General features: G+C 36.5%; 1 protein-coding gene across 1 annotated transcript in view; it reads right to left on the reverse strand.

Annotated features, from left to right (window-relative positions):
• The window catches only part of ADCY2 (adenylate cyclase 2), a 193904-nt gene that overhangs the window by 81957 nt on the left and 92526 nt on the right, over positions 1 to 19421 (reverse strand). Inside the window, exons 5-6 of the mRNA XM_031552698.1 lie at positions 2259 to 2407; positions 867 to 978 (exon numbers count right to left, since the gene is read on the reverse strand). Of these exons, the coding sequence (XP_031408558.1) occupies positions 867 to 978; positions 2259 to 2407 (261 nt within the window). The remainder of the gene's footprint in view (positions 1 to 866; positions 979 to 2258; positions 2408 to 19421) is intronic.

Raw genomic sequence — 19421 nt, forward strand, 5'->3', positions numbered from 1 at the left:
AAAAAAAAGCACTGTCAGAGAGTTCTGTAGCAGCGATTCCTCTGTCTTTTATGGTCTTTAACAGATTAAACCAGAAAGAAAATCCATAGCAAAATACACATTACACATTAGATTGAGGAACTGAGGTGAAGCATCATATACTCTATACATATACACACACACACTTCATATAAACTACATTATTTGAAATAAAAAATCAAATCATGAAATACCTGCTGAAACTAGCAATCATAATCTTATTTTTATCTCTTATACTCTCTTTAAGGCAATACAATGTTTTTTTGTTTGTTTTAATAATCAAAGTTTTCAAATTAATTAAAAAATGTTGTCTGTTTTAGCACAACAGTCAAACACAGAATCAAGTTTGATGTAATGTTTATATTCAAATCTTTTCTTGAGTAATCAAGAGGCTACTGTCAGTAATCAAAATTACTTTGATCAATATTATCTTTCTTGTCGTCCAGTCTCTTAAATGCTTTCCCAGAGAAAACTGATGCAAACATTTTTCTATCTTGAGTTCTTTAATCTTCGTAATGGTCAAAACGCTATTTAAAGTGCTGTTCATCATCCAATTAAGCTTTCTAGGGCTCCAGGATCTGTTTATACTGGCCCTATCAGAGTGAGCTTTCTTAGCTTTCACAGACTGTCTCACAGGAAGAAACACACTGCTCTAAGACCAGGGCCAGATTTTTAATTCATGTGATTCAAGACTAATCTTCCTGTAAAAGCCTAAGAAATGCTTCTCAGAGAAAGAAGAGCACTCAAGATGAACAAATATTTAAAGATGACTTGGATTTAAATTAAGAATTGAATTAAGAATTAAACTCAATATTTAAATTAACAGTAGCAGTCCAGTATAAACTTACCTTTGCAATTTGATCAAATTTGCCAAACAGCTCATTCAGCATGTGCACCAGTTCTCCCGGTGAGCAGTCACTGGCCAGGCGAGTGAATCCCACAATATCAGCATACAAGATGCTACAATGGAAACAAACAGAAGCTTCAGCATAGTTTCGCAAAATGTGAACTTATCAATGAAAAGCAAAAGCTGAAAGTAAGCATTCGGGACTTGGCACCGTCATGCCTGTAATCAAAACGGTCAGTGCTACACGCAGAGCAATAAATATGCCTGTATTTACAGGCATATCTGCATTTACCTTTATAAACATTACACCTGTAGAAGATACATACCTATATTTATTTTAATAGGTATTATCTTCTTACATATGTCTATATTAATGGACATTTATAGGCATTCTATATGTATGTGTTATGCTGTATTCAAAAATAGTAATCTTTTTCTGACTCACTAGCTCACAATGTAATAATAGAAATAATTTCAATAAACGGGTTGGTTATCAGAATTAATAACTTTTTATCATTTAAGCACTTTTTTGCTCAAGATTTACTATCAGTAATTTACATAATGGAAATCTTAATTCAGTTAATAGTCAGACTATTAAATTAAAGCTCAACTGTTAAGGTATTCAAATCATACGTAATGTTTCTTCTCACCAAGAAAAACTGATCAGTTCACAGAAATAAAACAATAGTTTTGCATACAACTGAAAAGGAACTTCCTCCAACATCCTGCAATATTTGCTTAAAAAATGTAATTTCTGTGACTGTCATTCAATGACCTTCTCAGTCAAAAAAAAAAACACAACCCACAAGTAAAATCATTTCTAAATACTAAGGAATACTTGAAATAAATAGTTAATTTTTTCAGCTATCTCAGTGTGTTGCTTTTTCTGTGTCTTCAGCAAAGAAACCATCTTTTTTTTTTTTAACTTCTAGAAACTTATAATCAATAAGTAATTAGATTTGTCAGCAGAATATTTTATCTTTAGATATTATGTAAAGTATGCATGTGATACAGCAGTTTCTATTTACACCATTTATAACCTGACAAATTGCTCTAGTTAGGAAAATTATTAATTTGGAGTAATATAAATTACAAACCACAATTTCAACTAGAATAAGCAATGGCGGGATTTGGTACTTTAAACTGAATAATTAAGATGTTCTTAAGAAAGCCTGTTTATGCTTTTACTAAACACCCACCTTCTAAACAAACCTTCTCTGCATTATCACTTTTGCTGTTCTGGAACACGGAGTTGTCAGCATTTAATAAATTAAAATATGCTAGATACAGAACATGAAGTTGTTGAAAAATACATTAAAACAATGATTTTCTTAGTTACTCATTATTTTCCCTTCTTTTTAACGTTGTAATAAATCTGATTCCAGTACAATACCTTACATTGGTGTGTCGTTTGACATACAAGTTGTGGAAGTTGTTTGTATTTTCCAGCTGACCTGCCTTGGGACCTTGTAACCTCTGAATGATCTCGGCTTTCATTTCCATGGCAATGTGAGCAGGCAGTAAAGAAAGAAGAAGACGCTCCTAAAATTTAAAATGAAACATCCACAATTTCTTCAAAGAGAACAAAATCAGCATGGAAGAAATACTGTGCAAGGCATTGTTTATTACGAAGACGCTATAACAGTTCCATGAAGCTTGCATTTGCCTGATACAGCCTCCAGAATCAATTAGTTTGTTGAAGACCGTGACATAATATACACATATTTACAAGTACTATCTATTTTTCTTAGGTGTACTTTTAATGTCTATTCATACTTTCAACAAGTTTTAGGCTAAGAAAGTAAACTCAGATTCAGAAGATATAGAAAATGTTTGACTTTTCTATATAAATACAGAATTATCTACTTTGATACATATTCTCCCCTTATTTTGGCATTTTCCAAACTGAAATTTTGAGAAAACATTCTAAAGAATTTGAAAATATTCTAAAGCAAAAAGGAAATAAGCTATATAGGGAAAAAAAAAAACAAAAAACACATTTTTTTCCCAATCTTTTCTTAGTATTACACTTAACAGTCTTCTCCTTCAGAAGCTCTGTTACCTAAGTACGTTTTAATTTTGCCTGCTTTACCCATGACAGCTTTTCATTGATTTTCTACTTCAGTTGCAAACTGAACTAAACCAGAGAATAGCTAGAACTCTGCAAAAAAACAATTTCAGCTTTGATCATACTCCACCTCAAAACTGAACTTCCCATGGGAATTCTCTATTTTCTGGTAGGGCAGTGGGGAGAAGCTGAGCCTCATTAATTACAAAAAACAGAAAACCGAACAAATGTGGAGTGAGATGGCCCCTGTAAAAGCCCATGATGGAATTAAAGAGAAAAATAGCTGTGCCAGAAAAGAGGACAACCTCAAACTGTGCTAGTTCTGCAGGTATTATTCATAGTGATGCATTCTCTGTGGTTCACAACATATAATTCTGCAGTGTTTGCAGTCCTATCCAATGGAACCAGAAGCAGTGTAATCATTAATTCAACATTCCGTCTAGGATAATTATCCTTGTTCAGGTCTAATAGCCTTGAATAGATCATAGTATTAACAGTGCTAGAGCCTCTCTTAAATTTACAGCTCACTTGGCTGTCTATCTCTGTAACACATAATGAAGACCCTCCATTCCCCATAGCATTTAAATAGCTGTGAGCTCAACATTAGCATACAGAAGACCTATGGACCCAACCCTGCAATTGCTTGGCAAAATAACCTTCTATTCCAATGAATCAAGACAGAATCTTGCTTCGTTGCTAAGTGGTATTGAACCAATTCTTCCCCCCCTCGCCCTTTTCTTTTTATGTTGTTAATAATTTTAACTTTGCTGAGTTCTAGAAGTAATCTTGATTCACATACGCATGGAAGAATCTTCATATACTAAGTCACATCACACAAATTTTCACATAGAGGGTGGTGACACACTGGAACAGGTTGCCCAAATTGTTTGTGGATGCCCCATCCCTGGAGGCATTCAAGGGCAGGCTGGATGTGGGCAGCCTCGTCTGGTGGTTGGCAACCCTGCCTACAGCAGGGGGGTTGAAACTGGATGATCGTTTTAACTCAGGCCATTTTATGATTCTATGAAATAGTAAGACAAGTCATGAGGTAAATTGTCAAAGCAAACACACGTCTCTAGTCTGACCACAGGAAGCAAGAAGTAAAAGACATACTATATATACTATATACTGTTTCCTATCACCACTGTCTCAGATTTGACATACTATAACTGGGAAGAGCACCTACAGTTGACTTTTCATTAAAATGTTAATGTAGCCTTAGTTCTTGAAATGAATGATTAACTTCAGTACAGTTAGGCAGTGTATGAGGTACATAACCATGAAGTAAATGGATTTTCATTTTTAATATAGTCCACTAGTCTTTAGTGAAGAGATTTTGCTAACTTATAAAGAATGTCTCCAAAACTAGTTAGTATTTTTTACCATAACAAAGGTTTACTCTTTCAAGTTGATGTTTATCAAACAGAAAGGTACCATACATTTGGTGACTTATAGAGAAGATTTGCAGTTTCATTATTAAACAGACAACAAAGAGCAAAGTCATCTTAATTCCAGTTTTACTTCACTGGGCTACTGTTGTGATCGAGCTAGTAAATTCAAGTTAGATCACTATTTTCCTATGATTCTTATGATTTCAGAAAGATGGCAAGGCAGACACTTAGTGTCCAGGTTGCTACTGATGGAAATCTCAGAGAGGCAAGAGAAAAAGTCAAAGAGAACAGAAACAGAATTTTTTAAGAAAGCAATAGAAAAAGACTTTGCAGGAAGCAGAATAAAGCCAACTAAAAGCCAACAAGTCTTAAGAGGAAAAGGAAAACAGAATGTTGTCATTTTGTAGGAGACAGGAGGAAAGTTGGGACATTTCCCATCTTCTTCTCTTCATTCCAGACCACTATCTCATTCTGCACAAATCTGCTGGTGAAACTGTTCATCACATCAGAACTCTCCTCCAAAAGAAAATTTTCCTTCCACTTTTTCAATGGTACAAAATAAAAGTTGTTGTCGAACACACACAGTGAGCACAAGTCCAACTAACTTCTTATCTGACAATGCGTTATCAAGTCACAAATTATGTTGCATGTAGATTATTAGTTTTGGTTTCTTTCACTGAAAGACAACTATGAAAGAAGCTGAATCTCAACTACTTCAGAAGACAGTAGCTGGGCTAGTGAGCTAGCCAAATACAAAATGGTTCAAGATTCACTGTCATCTCTTATTTCTGCTAAAAGATCGTTCAGAAACCTCTTCTAATCTTGTGATCTCTGATGGCTATAAAGAGTACAGAAGAAGGATCAAAAACAATTACTCTACAAGTTGTATCACTGGATGTTGCACACAAACTTCTGCAGAGTGGAACAGTGTAAAGAACACAGTCAATCAAGAAGCTGCTTATGATGGCTTTTTATTTGATAATACATTCTGTGCTACTCTCTCAAAAATAAAATCAACACTAACTGACAAAGTAGATGACTACTTTGAGAAAAAATGTAATTTTTAATGCAGGTCCAGATGAAGCACTTAAAAGCCTTCAGACAAAAATAACAGCAGTGTACACTTGTGCTGAGAGAGAAACTGCTGTTCTATCACAGTAGTGAAAACCTTCTCAAGAATGTCTTTCACTGAATTATTACCAACATAACTTTAGAGCGTGTTTCATGTACGTGAGGCTCTTTGAATATCAGTGTTCTCTATGGCTTACCATTCAAATCTCTTCTATTTGAGAGCTTTGAGTTCTAGGACCATAAGACCGATAACACAATCCATACTGAATTCAACATTTTAATACCTGTAAATACTGAAAGTGTTAAATGCTATGTTCTTTTCTGAACATGTTCATCTGGATCCCTCTACATGGCAAGCAACTAGCCATCATCCCTAGATTGTTTAAATATGAGTTTTCAGTGACATCTAACAAACTGTTGCTCCCAAATTCACATATGCAAGTAGTCTTCCTTTTTAGAATTGTCCCTTACTTACACAGATGATTTTGCCCATCATTCCCACCTACACATCACTTACCTAAAGCTTGATAAACTCTTTCTTGAATAAATGAGTGCATCTGTTAAAGATCACAGCTCTACATCAGTTTTTGCAAGGTAGCAATTATTTTGCAATACTTTGCAAAATGGAGGTCACGCTGGTCTTGTACCATAAGCACGAAAAAATATCCTCAAATGCTTGGAACACCAAGTTTTCTTAAGTGCTTATTTCACAAATCAAACTCTTTTTGGCCCAAGACAATAGTACTTTACACTACTGTATCATTATGTAAACTACTAACTTCGATTCACTCATTTGTACAAGACTTCATGGTTTTCGACTCCTCTTTTCACTTAAGTGAAAGTAACTTAAAGAACTTATAGACTTAAAGACTAAAAAGAAAACAGTTCTCCATCTACTCCAATATCCACAATAACATAGACAACAGAACATAATCGTGGAGAAACTGAACTATTCTGATAGGGCTCTCTTTCTCTCACTCTCTCTGAATATATAAACTACATATATATTACATATGTGTTTACACTGTATACAGATGACATACATGCAGATCAATTAAATGGTATAGGGACATTTTTGTCCTATATATTCCAACATGGAGATATTTTTATCTCTTATAGTTTTGGAGGCATTAAATACAACTTTATTTTCTGTAGCCTAGATCACGTTATCAAAATGATGTGGCATAAGTGACAAGCCAGGTCAGCAGTGAGAGCTCTAGAAGAAATTAGCCATCCAGCTTCACAACAAAGTTTACAAGTAAACAAGGATAAATGCAAATTTTTGGTTGCCCTTGAAATGTATCAAGAAATAATCTGCAATAAAGGGAGTCACTGATTTTTTTTTTTAATTCACACAATGATGAATCTGCCACTTGTCTGATGAAGCCAGGGATCAACAGGATGCCTACTTGGCAAGTTATGGTTCTGTCTTCCTAGCTCCCATGAAGTCTCTCAAATATACCTACTAGGATAAACACCTACAACATATTTCTTTATTAAAGCTGACTTGGACTCCTAACTGGAAAAGGAGATGAAGTTTCACCAAATAGGAGATATTATTCCCTTAAATTCAGTCTCTAACTTCCACCAGCCTTATAACCTTTGCACTGAGACCAATACATTGTGTTTTACTCATATGCACTAATGGAAGGTATTTAATCTCAATTACAGAGATATCAAGAGTTGTGGAATCCATCAATTCCTTAGCCATCTGTTCTACTGCTTGATTAGTTGAACTGGTAAAAATTGTTTAAAACATATTCTGTATTTATTTCTTAATCTCGTTCCCACTGCAGCTTTCTCAGATGAAGATTACATTTTTTCCTGTGAAGAAGCTAAGTAATCAGATAACTTCATTTTCTTTTTAACAAGTAAACAGACTTAGCCTCTTAAATCTCCTGCCACTACAGTTTCTTCTCTAAATCCTCTACAACCTTCAGACGTTTTTTCAAAGTTCATTTATCACAACTTTTTATGCAGTGTTCCAGTACATCAGTGTACACACCCTGCTGCTGCCCTATTCCCCTCAAGACATCTATGACTTACACTAAACAACTCTCTGCTGTAACACTGCTGGAGCTTCCTGTCTGCTGAGGCTACAAAATATTTTTTTAAATTGCAACCTTCCAGTTTTCTAGCTAAGACTTACTCATTGCTTTAAGAATGATGACTTTCAAGACAGCTATTACAAAGGAGCATTCTGACTTGATGAATAAAGGTTTGAAGTATTCCATCTCACTGTTTTGACTAACAACCCAATATTTGGCTTTTCTGCAACAATTATTGTCCGTGATGATTTTTGTATGTATTTCTTAGCTCACTAATAAAAAATGCGTAATAGCAAAAAGAATGAAAATTGGTTCTTGCAGAACACTATCACACTGAATTCACTGAATCTTTCCATTGACAATTTCCAGTTACACTCTTCAAAATCCTCTAGACTGTGCTCTTTTGATGGACAGCAGTAGCAGTAATTATTTAAAACAAACCTTTTACCCACTAAAAACATTTTTATTTGACTTAATTTCCTGCAAAGTAAAGTATATCCTTCTATTTATTTACAAATACAAAATTGTCCTAGAAGTCTATTATTTCATATTGACTTCTTATTTTCACTCTTCCTATCTGGCAGCAGTCCATCTCTTCATATAGGTTTTTTTGTTGTTGTTTGTTTCTTTTTTTATTTTTATTTTTTTAATACTTTCAAGCTGTTTTCAGCCTTGAAAAAAGCAAGAAAGGATTATTCCTATGTATCACAACCTCTGTAACACAGAAACATTTTTCAGATTTCTAATTTCTGCTTTTCCTGTCACTTGCGGTTAACACAGATTTTAAGCCAAAGATGACATCTTTTCTGATGACAGAATTATGAATATGAATCTATACATTAACAGCCTCCTAAATGGCTCTGTGTTGCTAACAAAATTCACTCATGGTTTTTTTTTCTGTCTAGTAAAAAAAAAAAATCCTGAGTATGACAAAGAAAGACTTTATTTCTTCATGATCCTTTAGGGGAAACTTCAAGGCTGCGACACCTAAAAACTTAAACACATAAGCTGAATGAGAGCATTGTCCCCTTGCTCCTCTTTACTTCACGAGCCAAGGAACACAAATTTCAAAGTTATTTTCACATAAGGAGAATGACAGGTGTGTCCTGTCTTCGCTGCTCTGGCCAGAAGGAAGCCAGGCATGCAGGATGTCAAGAAGACTGGGCTCTAACTGAGGGCTCATGGCTGAGTGAGCACAGCAACCCAGGGAGGCAGCTGAGGGTCCCCGATCTCCAGGCCAGTCCCTGGTGAGGGGACATGTCCATGAGGGAACCATGAACAGGTCAGGGCTTTGAAGCAGGGGACTGCACACAGTGATCTACAGGAAGGTACTACACAGTGGCAACAAGGCCACCTCAGGAAACCACTTGCAGGTCAGGGGTTTGGCAGGGGCTGGAAGAAGAGGCACGTGCATAGTGACAATGTAACCTGGGATCTTCTCTCCAGAGCCATCGTGAGAAACTGGCTGCCCTCCCTGAGCTGCCCCTGGGCCAGTTCTCATTTCACAGCCAAGCCTCCAGAAGGGAGTGCAGTGAATAACATTTCAAAGACAAAACACCTGCAGCAGGGCATATTCATTCAGCAAGAGCAGAACTCAGTGGAACCAACCAAGGCTTTTGTTAGGAATAGGCATATTGATTTTCATGCTAAGCGTGCACCATTCTGCACACTCAATGTGCCTAGACCATTTGTTGCTGAATAGCTCTGTGTCTGTGCTGTTAACATCCCAGTTGGTCACTTCCATCTTCACATACCGCTAGATCTATCTGAAAGCACCACGTCTCTGCAACAGTTTCAGTGGATGGATCTGAAACCTCATTTAAATGCATAAGCTCACCACGTATTTGGCAAAGACAAATTCCTTCAAGGAACTCGAGGGATGCTTAATGTTTATGCATAAATTATCCTTTGCATATGCTGGCTGTCTATGACTAATTTTGCAAATGAGGATCACTACATATTCAGAATACATGCGTATCTGCTGCTGCTTCCTGTTCCAAGTCAGTAAACAGTAAAACAATGGAGTAAAAACAGAAAATAAGGACATACATAGCACAGCTCCATAATTAATTCACATGATTTCAAGGTAAGCTTCAGTCTGATCCTGTTAAGTCTTGCTTTAAGGTTTATGAATTTGAAGGCTACTGCTGAATGTCCAGAAGGAGAGTTCTGCAAATTGTGTTTGATAAGATTAACAGTCATTACTATGTTAGTCTTTAACAATAGCAAAGTACTACAAAGCATGATAGAGCACACAAAAAGCCACTGAAAACTCAGAGCAAGAAAAACCTTCATTTCTTTGTGTATATATATTAAATCTTTCAAACACCCTCCAAAACTAGTATAAGTTAGTAAAGAGGTGTTTATATTGAATGAAGTATGCTCAGCTGCAAACAGCAATTTCATTTAGGTTATCAATCAATGCCAAGAGGAGAAGTGAAATTTCTTCTACAGACATTAAGCCAATCTACTGATGTGCAAGGCGTTATGTAATACATTTAGCTCTTTCCTCATCAAGTCACTTTCTTAATGTAGGAAGTACATACACTAAATACATATAGTTTCATTTTCTTAACCTGGCAGGCAAAGGGAGTAGTCAAGAAAGTGTGTGAGAGAAGCTGCACAGGTAAGTACGAAAGCCTACAACATTAGGCTGGCATCTTCACATGGTGAAGACACAGGGCATAGAGGCTGACAGTACAATAAAACAAAGTAGCAGCTGAAGATTACTTTTTTATTCCATGAGGTTTATCAACATTGACAGGTCTGGAAGTCTTCTGCTAAGGAGTTTGAGTGATACAGTGAAAAAAATCTCTATAAATGGTTGTCAATGATATTTGGTACTAATATGTTGTTAACTGCATTTTTTCTTTACCTTTTTCAAATAAAATAACATTTGAAATATTCAAGCTGCTTTTCTTCGCCTTTCTTTTAGATGATTAAGCACTAACTCCAAATACATTTTATTTACCATTTTGATGAGAAGATTTGTATGAATTTTTCGTTAGAAATGAGAAATCTCTCTCTTCACTTCTCTGTGTTTTCTAAATGAGCTCTCATATCAAAAAACATATTCTAGAGTATTGCTTGTGGGGTGTATAAATGCCCATTTCCCAAAGCAGAGGTCTCCAGCTGCCCAGTTTAGGGTCAAACCTTGCTGCTAAAAGCACTTAATCCAAAAAGGCAAAAATATTTCTACAGCACTTAAGTAGCAGACCATTATCTGAAGAATAGTAACAGCATAAGTCCTCTTCACTCTTCTAGTTAGCATGAAATGGGTGGTTCTCTCAGACTTCTCAAGGTAATGTTTTAACAGCCTGCTTGCAGAATACCAATTGCACATGGAAGAACGAATTTCTGTCTTCGATGATATAACTATCCAATATTTATTTACTATACAGAAAACTGACATTTGTGAGATCAAATATTGTGTGATCAAAAGTAATCGCCAAACAAAAGGATGAAAACGAAGGATAAGTCAACCAACTACACCTACTGTAGGCTCATAAACACTTCAAAATGGGTCAGACGAGCACTAAGACAGCAATGAAAATGAACAAAAAATATCAGTATTTTCACTGGATTCATCAGAAGTAGAGGCAGGTAATAATAAGCCTACAGAATGACTTATTTTAATGGAAGAAAAAGGTAATTCAAGTGATATTTATTTCAAGATACATGTCATTCAAATATAAATGAAAAGTAAGCCTGCAGTAAAATCTGTTCTACTCCTAGTGAAGTAGGGATTATAAATTTCAATGATGTAAGCAGTATATTTTAACACCTTCTTACAGAGCAGCAGTAAGCCATCACTTCACTCAAAGCTCACTTCCTAACCACCAAGAACAAAAAGCTGACGCACCCTAAGAAGAAGTAAGAGAACAGTATACTCTGTTACTGCACTTATAAATCAGACCTTCTGTTACAGTTGTCTAAAGAAAAGGAAACAATAATGTTTATACCTGTAAGCTGGGAATTAAAGTTTCTATTTCACTTACTGACTTAATTTATACCCCACGTAAGTCTCCCAGCTGATCTTTCAAAATTGTTTTTGCAACCCACTAAATAAAGTTTTAAATGAAAAACTATGTTTCCCATAGAAAAACAAACATGAAGAAAAGAAATCTTTGTATTCCTTCTTTAGCAGAAAGAAAACAGCAGATACATGATAAACCAGCCACGTGCAACCTGTGGCCTGGCACAGATTGCACTGCAGCCACCTCCCCATGTCCCACTCCGCCACGGCAGTGGCTTTTCCTGCTAAGTAGCCCAGCCCAGCCCTGGGTGTGCACCCATCACTCAGCATCCTACCTGGACTGAAACCAGGGCACAGAGATCAACGCAGTGCCAACTCAAGAGACTTTCAGAGCAACCTTCACAGATGTAGCCCTAGACAATTCCTCTTTACTCAATGTGGCCCAAACAAGCCAGAAGATTAGACGCACGTGATAAATCATTCATGAGCACCTGTCACAAGGTGCTCACTCATTACAAAATTTAAATTCTGTAAATTACATCAAGGGTTAAAGCTTTCAAATTACTTTCATTTTATTTTCCAAAAAGCTTCAAGTAATATTTTCAATATTAGAGCACGTATAATACCCAAAGTGTTTTGTACAGTAGTTTTAGGCATTCAAAGATTCAGAGGGAAATTTCATCTTAATTCGAAGAAACACCAAGGTGGTAAATGCCTAACTTTCAAGTGCTTTGCCACCTATGGAAAAAGAGATCCCCAAGAGGGATCCCCACTAAAGACCATGTCCAATGCATAGAGAAAAACCAAATCCTATAAACAAGACTGCAAAATTACAGCTGAGAAGCCTCACAAGAGAGAAACAAGCAGAAAGGAACACTGCCTACAATTCTATACTCAAAATCATGAGGTACCTAGTTCTGTGATGCAAGAAGGCATCTTTATTTGCTTGGGACACTGTTGTGGGCAAAACAGTCTGGAGTCGGGGAATTGTAACTGAATTAATTTATTGCAAACAAAAACAAACCTCCTACTGCTAACTAGGGTCTGGAAAAGAAAAATACTTATTCAGATACTTACATAAATATCCAGCCTCCCTGCTTCCCATTCCCTATTTTCCTTATTCCTGTGACAAGGTGACATTCAGTTCCAGAAGAGGTGGTATCTGGGATAGTTTCTTTAAGCATTTTGTGCTTAATCACTTCTGCTGCTCTATACTGAATGGTTTCCGATGCCCCTGTCTTCAGGGTCCCTCCTACAGCCTGGGCTTTCCATTGGAACAGGGTATAGGTGTCCCCTTTTGGCTGTGGAAGACTCTCCAGCAAGAGTGTGTTTCCAGACTCCAGTTGCCTTCTGATCCTTTCTGAACTATGCTTGGGCGTGTCTCTGGTTAGAAGTTTTCATTTGCAATGTTCATGCACACAAAGGCTTTTCTCCCCTACCCCCCAGTTTTCATGTTCTCCATGGTAGTGTGGAGACAGCTTTGACTGTCATGTGGTGATTTATGACCGCTCTCCAACCAACAGTGCCATTACCAGCTCATTACAAAATGAGCTCACCGCAGATTCATAGCTACTAAAGCTGCAGAAAACATGATGTCAGGTGTAGAAATTTTCCATGTTTTAACTGAGGTTTCAGGACAATGTGCTTTTCACCTGTATTTAAAAAGCCCTCTTCCAAGAGACCTCTCTTAATGAGCCTGAGGACATTTTGGAGGTAGATTCCATAGAGCCTTTTCAAGTTTCTTTGCTTAAAAATGAAATGATTTGGTGGTCACTAAAACATATACTAGGTCACTTGTCTCTACGGCACTTCAGGTAAATTCCCTAAATCCATAAAGTCCACTGTATTCTCTTCTACAGCAAGCACAGCTCAGTCAAGATGATCTCTGTGTGTCCTTTGACACATAGAAAATTGGGCCTCAGTCTGTTATTTTACTGTACTAGGTCCAGGCTTGTGCAAAGTAAAAAGGCTCAAATTGATCTAACTCTTACCAATTCCAGATCACTACTGTCCCTTCAAAACCCTGCTTTACACATGGATGCCACATTTTTTAAGTGAATATGTATTTAGAGTAGTTCAGTTGGAAAAGAACTTCAGAGACCATCAAGCCCAACTGCTGTATATATGGATATATATACAAATATGTATACACACACACACTGCAGAAACAATACCAAAGCTGCACTGAACAATTTAGGCACCATTATTTCTAATGACAAACCTGCCACTAATTAAATCTTTTCTATAAACAATACTTAAATAACTTCCCAACTTGAACGAAATGGTCTGTGAATTCTTTACCAAGAAAGACTTTTTGATAACTTCCAGCATACACAATCAATATAGTCCATTTCTTCCTTTGATTTGATGAATCCTGAAGCATTTAAAACATAAGTCTTAAATATATATATACATATGTCTACTCATCAGAAAAAAATATGTTGACCATTAGGATGTTGTTGCTGTTCAGAAGGAACAACAGAAGATAATTCTGAAAACAGAAGAAACCAGAAGATAATTTTCAAGATGCATCCTTTTCCAAGAATAAGTATTTGCCAAAATTCTACCACATAATTCATAGGACTGTAACATATTATTGAGCACTGATATTTCAACAATACAGGACAATTAATGCTGTCCATTTAGCACAGAATTCTGGAATGGGAGGCAGAACAAACTTTTAGTCTAAGATGCTTATTTCTCATACTTGACTCCTATTCCAGTCTTCTTAGTAAGCTTTCATACTGCTAAAAATCCTCCTTTTGGATGATATTAGCAAAGATTATAAAACAATTATGTATTTCTTTTGCACACAAGCATTGCTTTTCACACAATTTAGAAACAATTTTTTTCTAAAATGCTAAAAAAAATAGGATTTCTGTTTTCAGCTACTTGCAGCTGGAATCTACAAAACACACCTTTTGATTTTTATTACCACACTAGTGTTACTTTATTAACACTATTGTTGTTCATAAGCTTAGAGAACCCAGCGTCTTTTTCAGTCAGGCATTAGCGCACATGCAGTACAACTAACTTCTGAAGAGAAGACTGTCAGTCAAGCATGAAGGTGACAGGACGATTTCCTAAAGACTCAGAAGGAACTTGAGGTTTTTCAATGCTGGAAACTGCTGGAAGCTGCTGGATACCGTTGAATTGAAAGGGCTTTCTAGCAGAAGGCTGAAGGAAAGCCTGCCTTGCAAGGATTCACTGAGAAGTTTATTTTCAAATCTGGTATTTCCCCTATTTCACCAGCAATTCTTATTTTCCTTGGTTGAAGAACTGACTTTTTAAAAGTTACTTACAGCACAGATACAGTTAACTCCCTTCCTCCTTCTCCTCCCCCCTCTCCCCCCATTTTTAGTTATTTTGAAACTAGCAACTGTTCTGCCTAAGGATTGATATGAGTCATGCTCCACTATATCCAGTATAAAGTTTGACTAAACTCACTCAATGATCCAAGGAAGGTTAAGCTCTTACAGCTATGTGAGCCTTGCAAGGATTGCAGCCCACACAACAAACAAGTTCTATAAATTACTTGGGGGGAAAAGGTTGTTTCACATTCAGAAAAAGTCTGAGAAGCTTTCACTGCCAGTCATCCTTCAGTCTATAACAACTGCTATTCAAATCATGACACAGCACTTTCACAAAGCAATTCTTATTTAACACTTAACAGATGAGGTCTGCATCTTATCTGGTTGGTGTGATCTCTGATATTCTCCTGTATCTTTTTACTTGCGAAGTCTCCAAGAAAGCCTGAGACTGGATGCTGAACTACTGCTTGTCATTGCTCCATCCTTTGTTGAACCCACAGCTCTTCCAGCATAGCAACCTTCTTTGTATTTGGGACAGTTAAAGCAATCTACTGGTCACCTCGCATCTTACAGAACAGCTTTGAAGTTTATTTTTCTCTCAAAACTAAGAGAAGGATGACATTTTGATAATGACTGCTGCTGGCTTCAGCTAACTTTCCTCATCTGTAAATTCACATCTGCATTTTCAGATGTTTGTTTCTATTCTCTAACAGCAGCACATAAAAAGGATCACTCCCCAGTGTGTATTCAAGGGGAACAGAAATCCAAAGCATATGGAATATGGTATTTTCATGTTTTTGCTTCCAAATAAAAAAAAAAAGGGAATTAAACAAAGGATGAACGTATGGCCCAGGAGGAACTGAAAGACCAGCAATAAATCATGTTTCTTCAATATCATGTAGGAGGTCTGACTATGTTAGGATAGAAAAAAAGGAAAAATAGCAGTGCCAGCTAGTCAAATAAAAAATACATTAACCTGATGCATCTGTTTGTGAGTTTCAGTTGTTAATGGTCAACAATGAATCATAGAATAGCTTGGAAGGGGCCTCAAAGATCAAGTTCCAGCTCCCTTGCCATAGGGAGATTTGTCAATCACTAAATCAAGTACTAGAACAGATTGCCTAGGGGGGACTACACCAAAAGTTGGGCTCAAACTATACTGCATGATATAATAGTAAGCACAGGTGTTATTTTCATGCTAAAAGATTTTTATGAAGGAAGGAAAATGCCTGCCTTGGAATTTGCAATAACATTTGTATCTACCCTCAGTGTTACTCCATAAACATACCTATCTGGCCTCTACAAAGTAAGAAACAAAACAGCAATTTTGCATCTCATGAATTCCAGAGAATTTACTCTTTCAGTATTCTTTTCATCTTCTAGAAATTTACATAAACTGCCATCTGCAAAATTGCATCTCGAGATTTATTTTATACACTAAAATCTAAAAATATATAAATCAAATTTATTTCTAGATTTATCTGTAGTAGCATGAAGCTCACTGTAAAAGCAGACAGATCTCCACACTGTGGTATAATGCACAGCACTAAAGTGCTTCTGTGAATAATCCTCAGCACGCTGGTGCTCCAAAAGCAATTCTTTGTGCCTAGGACCTGTGCATATTTCATGGTTGATAAGTAACTTTCTCGTAAATCTTTACTCCTTTGAGAAAAATGCAGAAAACTATTACTTTAAAAATAATCTGAGCATACAAGAAAATTAAAAGAATTTAGAGGGTTTTTTTTTTTAATTATATAGATTTAAATTTTCAGAGAGGGGAACTGATGAACATAAAATATTTGATCATACAGAGAGATTTGGCCTGTCCCCTACTTAATTTCCTCAGGGCTCTTTTGTGGGGGATTCTGCATTCCAGAAATACAGGTAGCAAGTATCAAGCCCATCACACACACTCCCAGCATCACTGAAGACTTAATAATTCTTAGTTGTTTCTCAACAAATGTTGTCTTGATTCTTCTTCTATGTATCACCCTCACCCAATTGCACATTGTTTCTATATTCTACTCCCACTCTTGTGTCCAAAACAGACACTGGGCTCCCACACTTGTAGACCGTTAGTCTACCACAGAACTCTTCTGGTCCATCTGCCCAGCAGTATTTGGCACAAGCCTTGGCAAGCTGCTACACGACATCATTTCAGCTGTTTATTTCTACATTTCTTCAAATCTCTCAGATGAACGCATGGATATGAAGACTTATTATTGGTTGTCTTATTTATTCTATTTATTCCTTGACCTCTTCTCACCTTTCACCTTGAGAGAAACGCTGTAATGAGTCACAAACATGGGATAAGTTTTTGTTTCACAACAAATGCAGAAGAATAAAAAAGTAATCACTATCTTTACTATGTGTAATCATATGGCCTAAGTTCTGAACATGCTTTTATGCTGAAAAAAAAAAAAATCATTTCATTTCAGTACAGTTGAAAACATACCTTCTCATTCCTTCTAATCATTGCTGCTAAACTAACATTGAAATATCTCCTTTCAAATATAATTTCATTTTCCCAAGAGATCAAAAATTAATTATTTCTTAAAAATTTTTACGAATTACTCATTTCAGGAGAACTTCAAGTGTTCTCGCAGTCATTTAAAATAAATGTTATCAATCTGCATTCATAAGAACATGGAGTACATGTAATGCTTTTCTCTGCCTTTTTTGTTTTCTTTTTCCCTCTTTGTGCTTGATGACACAAATCTTGTCTAGAACCAATACATCAATACTTTACTTTCAAAGGTGGTACTCTTAGCTTTCTTAGGTTTGATTATGAACATTTTAATACATTTCCAAGTAGACAATGCAGGTAAATTGCATAATACAGCTTAGACCCTTACTATTTGTTTTTACATTTAATTACATTCTACATCAAAAAGCACTAAAATTCACCCTTTTAAAAAAGACTTACAAACATGTGTCACTTAAGCATGATCAGAAGCACCTTTGTGCACCTAACTTTAATGTCTGTAGTTTATTAAATTAAGAACTGTATATCAATTTGCAAGTTGAATGGGTACAGATGAGAGAATGCCTTAAAACTGTATTTTTCACACTCTTCAAAGTTGATACTAATAGCATGAAACCAAAACAAAATCAAAGAAAGTTGACTAAACCCAACCATATCACTCTTACATTCTGCTGTAATTCACTGCAACCATACTCTAAAGATAGACCTATAAGTCATTTTATTCCAAGGATCCAGTGCATTTAACAGTGGATGCTACGTAACTTTCAAATTTAAGTTATTCTATATCAGTGTCTATCTGCTTCGATAAAAGCAATTAACCCCATACCACAGCTGTAGATTTGAAAGGCTAAAATAAACCTTTCTGAATGAAGAAACTTACTAAGTTTACACTGCAGGAATGGGTACTGTCCCTCATAGAGCTATGGGAAACAAGACAGGTGGGAACTTGTGGCGATGGGGACAGAATGGCAATGCGGCACCAGATTTAGCAGAGACCAATGGGTACAGTGGGGTCATAGCAGCCCTTCCAGTTTGCTAACTTGCTCACCGGTGCATCTTGCATCTCACTGAGGAGTAAACAACCCCACATCCGTGCTAACGCAGGCAGTGTGACTCAGAAGCAGCTGTCACAGTGCTCACTCTGCAGCTGATGCCTGAATGTTCCCAATGCCACATCTACCTCACAAAATAAAAGCCTTTTCAGAGGGCAGCGGAATAACGTGTTTAAATATGTGGGCTTTTCAGACTAAGAGAGTGAGTCATTCATTAGGGTTAGGCTAAGCACCTGATCAGCTCAAACACACATTTCCATGGAATGAAACCGTTGTGATTTTATTTTCCTTGCTTCCTTTTAAAAATGCATCTTATTATCCTCCCATATGATGAGTTAAAATTCCAGCATCATTTCAGATGAACAGCAGTACTGAGGAACTGCAAGTGATGAACATTTCAAAAGTAACAACTTGTCAACAAAGGCTACATCTTCCAAAGCTACACTATTCACTGTTTCTTCTCAAACAAATAGGTGTCTCATAGCAGGAAAATTAACAGTTGTGGCAATTCGGGGAAAAATTATGCAAGAAAGCTTCAGATACTATGGCTGGAAAGAGAGGAATGCAGTTAATCATTTAAAAGAAGACAGAAGCATGCAAGGTCTATGGTTACACTCAATAAGAGATCCAAATGCTTCGGCAAATGTTCTCACTTCACTAACAGGAGCTACGGAGCTCCTCTCTAACTGCAAGAAATGCAAGATGTTAGATAGGGACTTAAGAAGAGCTCCCAGAAGAGGAGGTTGAAAATTATTTCTACTGCTAAATTATTTGAAGAAAAATACGAGGACAAAAAAGCCAGATAAGCTTGACAGGAGGACGATGTAGAGATGAGTACACTAGCTTTTTGAGAGAACTCTTGTCAAGTACTTTCAAAGACCAAATGGGTTGGTCTCTTCTGCACACACCAAAGGTATGTTAATGTCATATCTGCAAAGTACCACTGAGTGAATAAATTAATGTACAACCAACTTGATGCTTTCAGAAACAGTTAGAGAGACCTCCTATACACTGCTGGGAACTTTGGGGCATCTAGTGATACCTGTAGAGGAAGAAAACCCTTTGATGCATGTTGTTATGATTTTAGCGGTGATGCCAGTGAAAAAGACCACATTTTAATTCAATTTTGAGTGTTGAAGGGATATTGGATCTCT

Source organism: Meleagris gallopavo, chromosome 3 (genome assembly GCF_000146605.3).
Source record: "Meleagris gallopavo isolate NT-WF06-2002-E0010 breed Aviagen turkey brand Nicholas breeding stock chromosome 3, Turkey_5.1, whole genome shotgun sequence".
Lineage (NCBI taxonomy): Eukaryota > Metazoa > Chordata > Aves > Galliformes > Phasianidae > Meleagris > Meleagris gallopavo.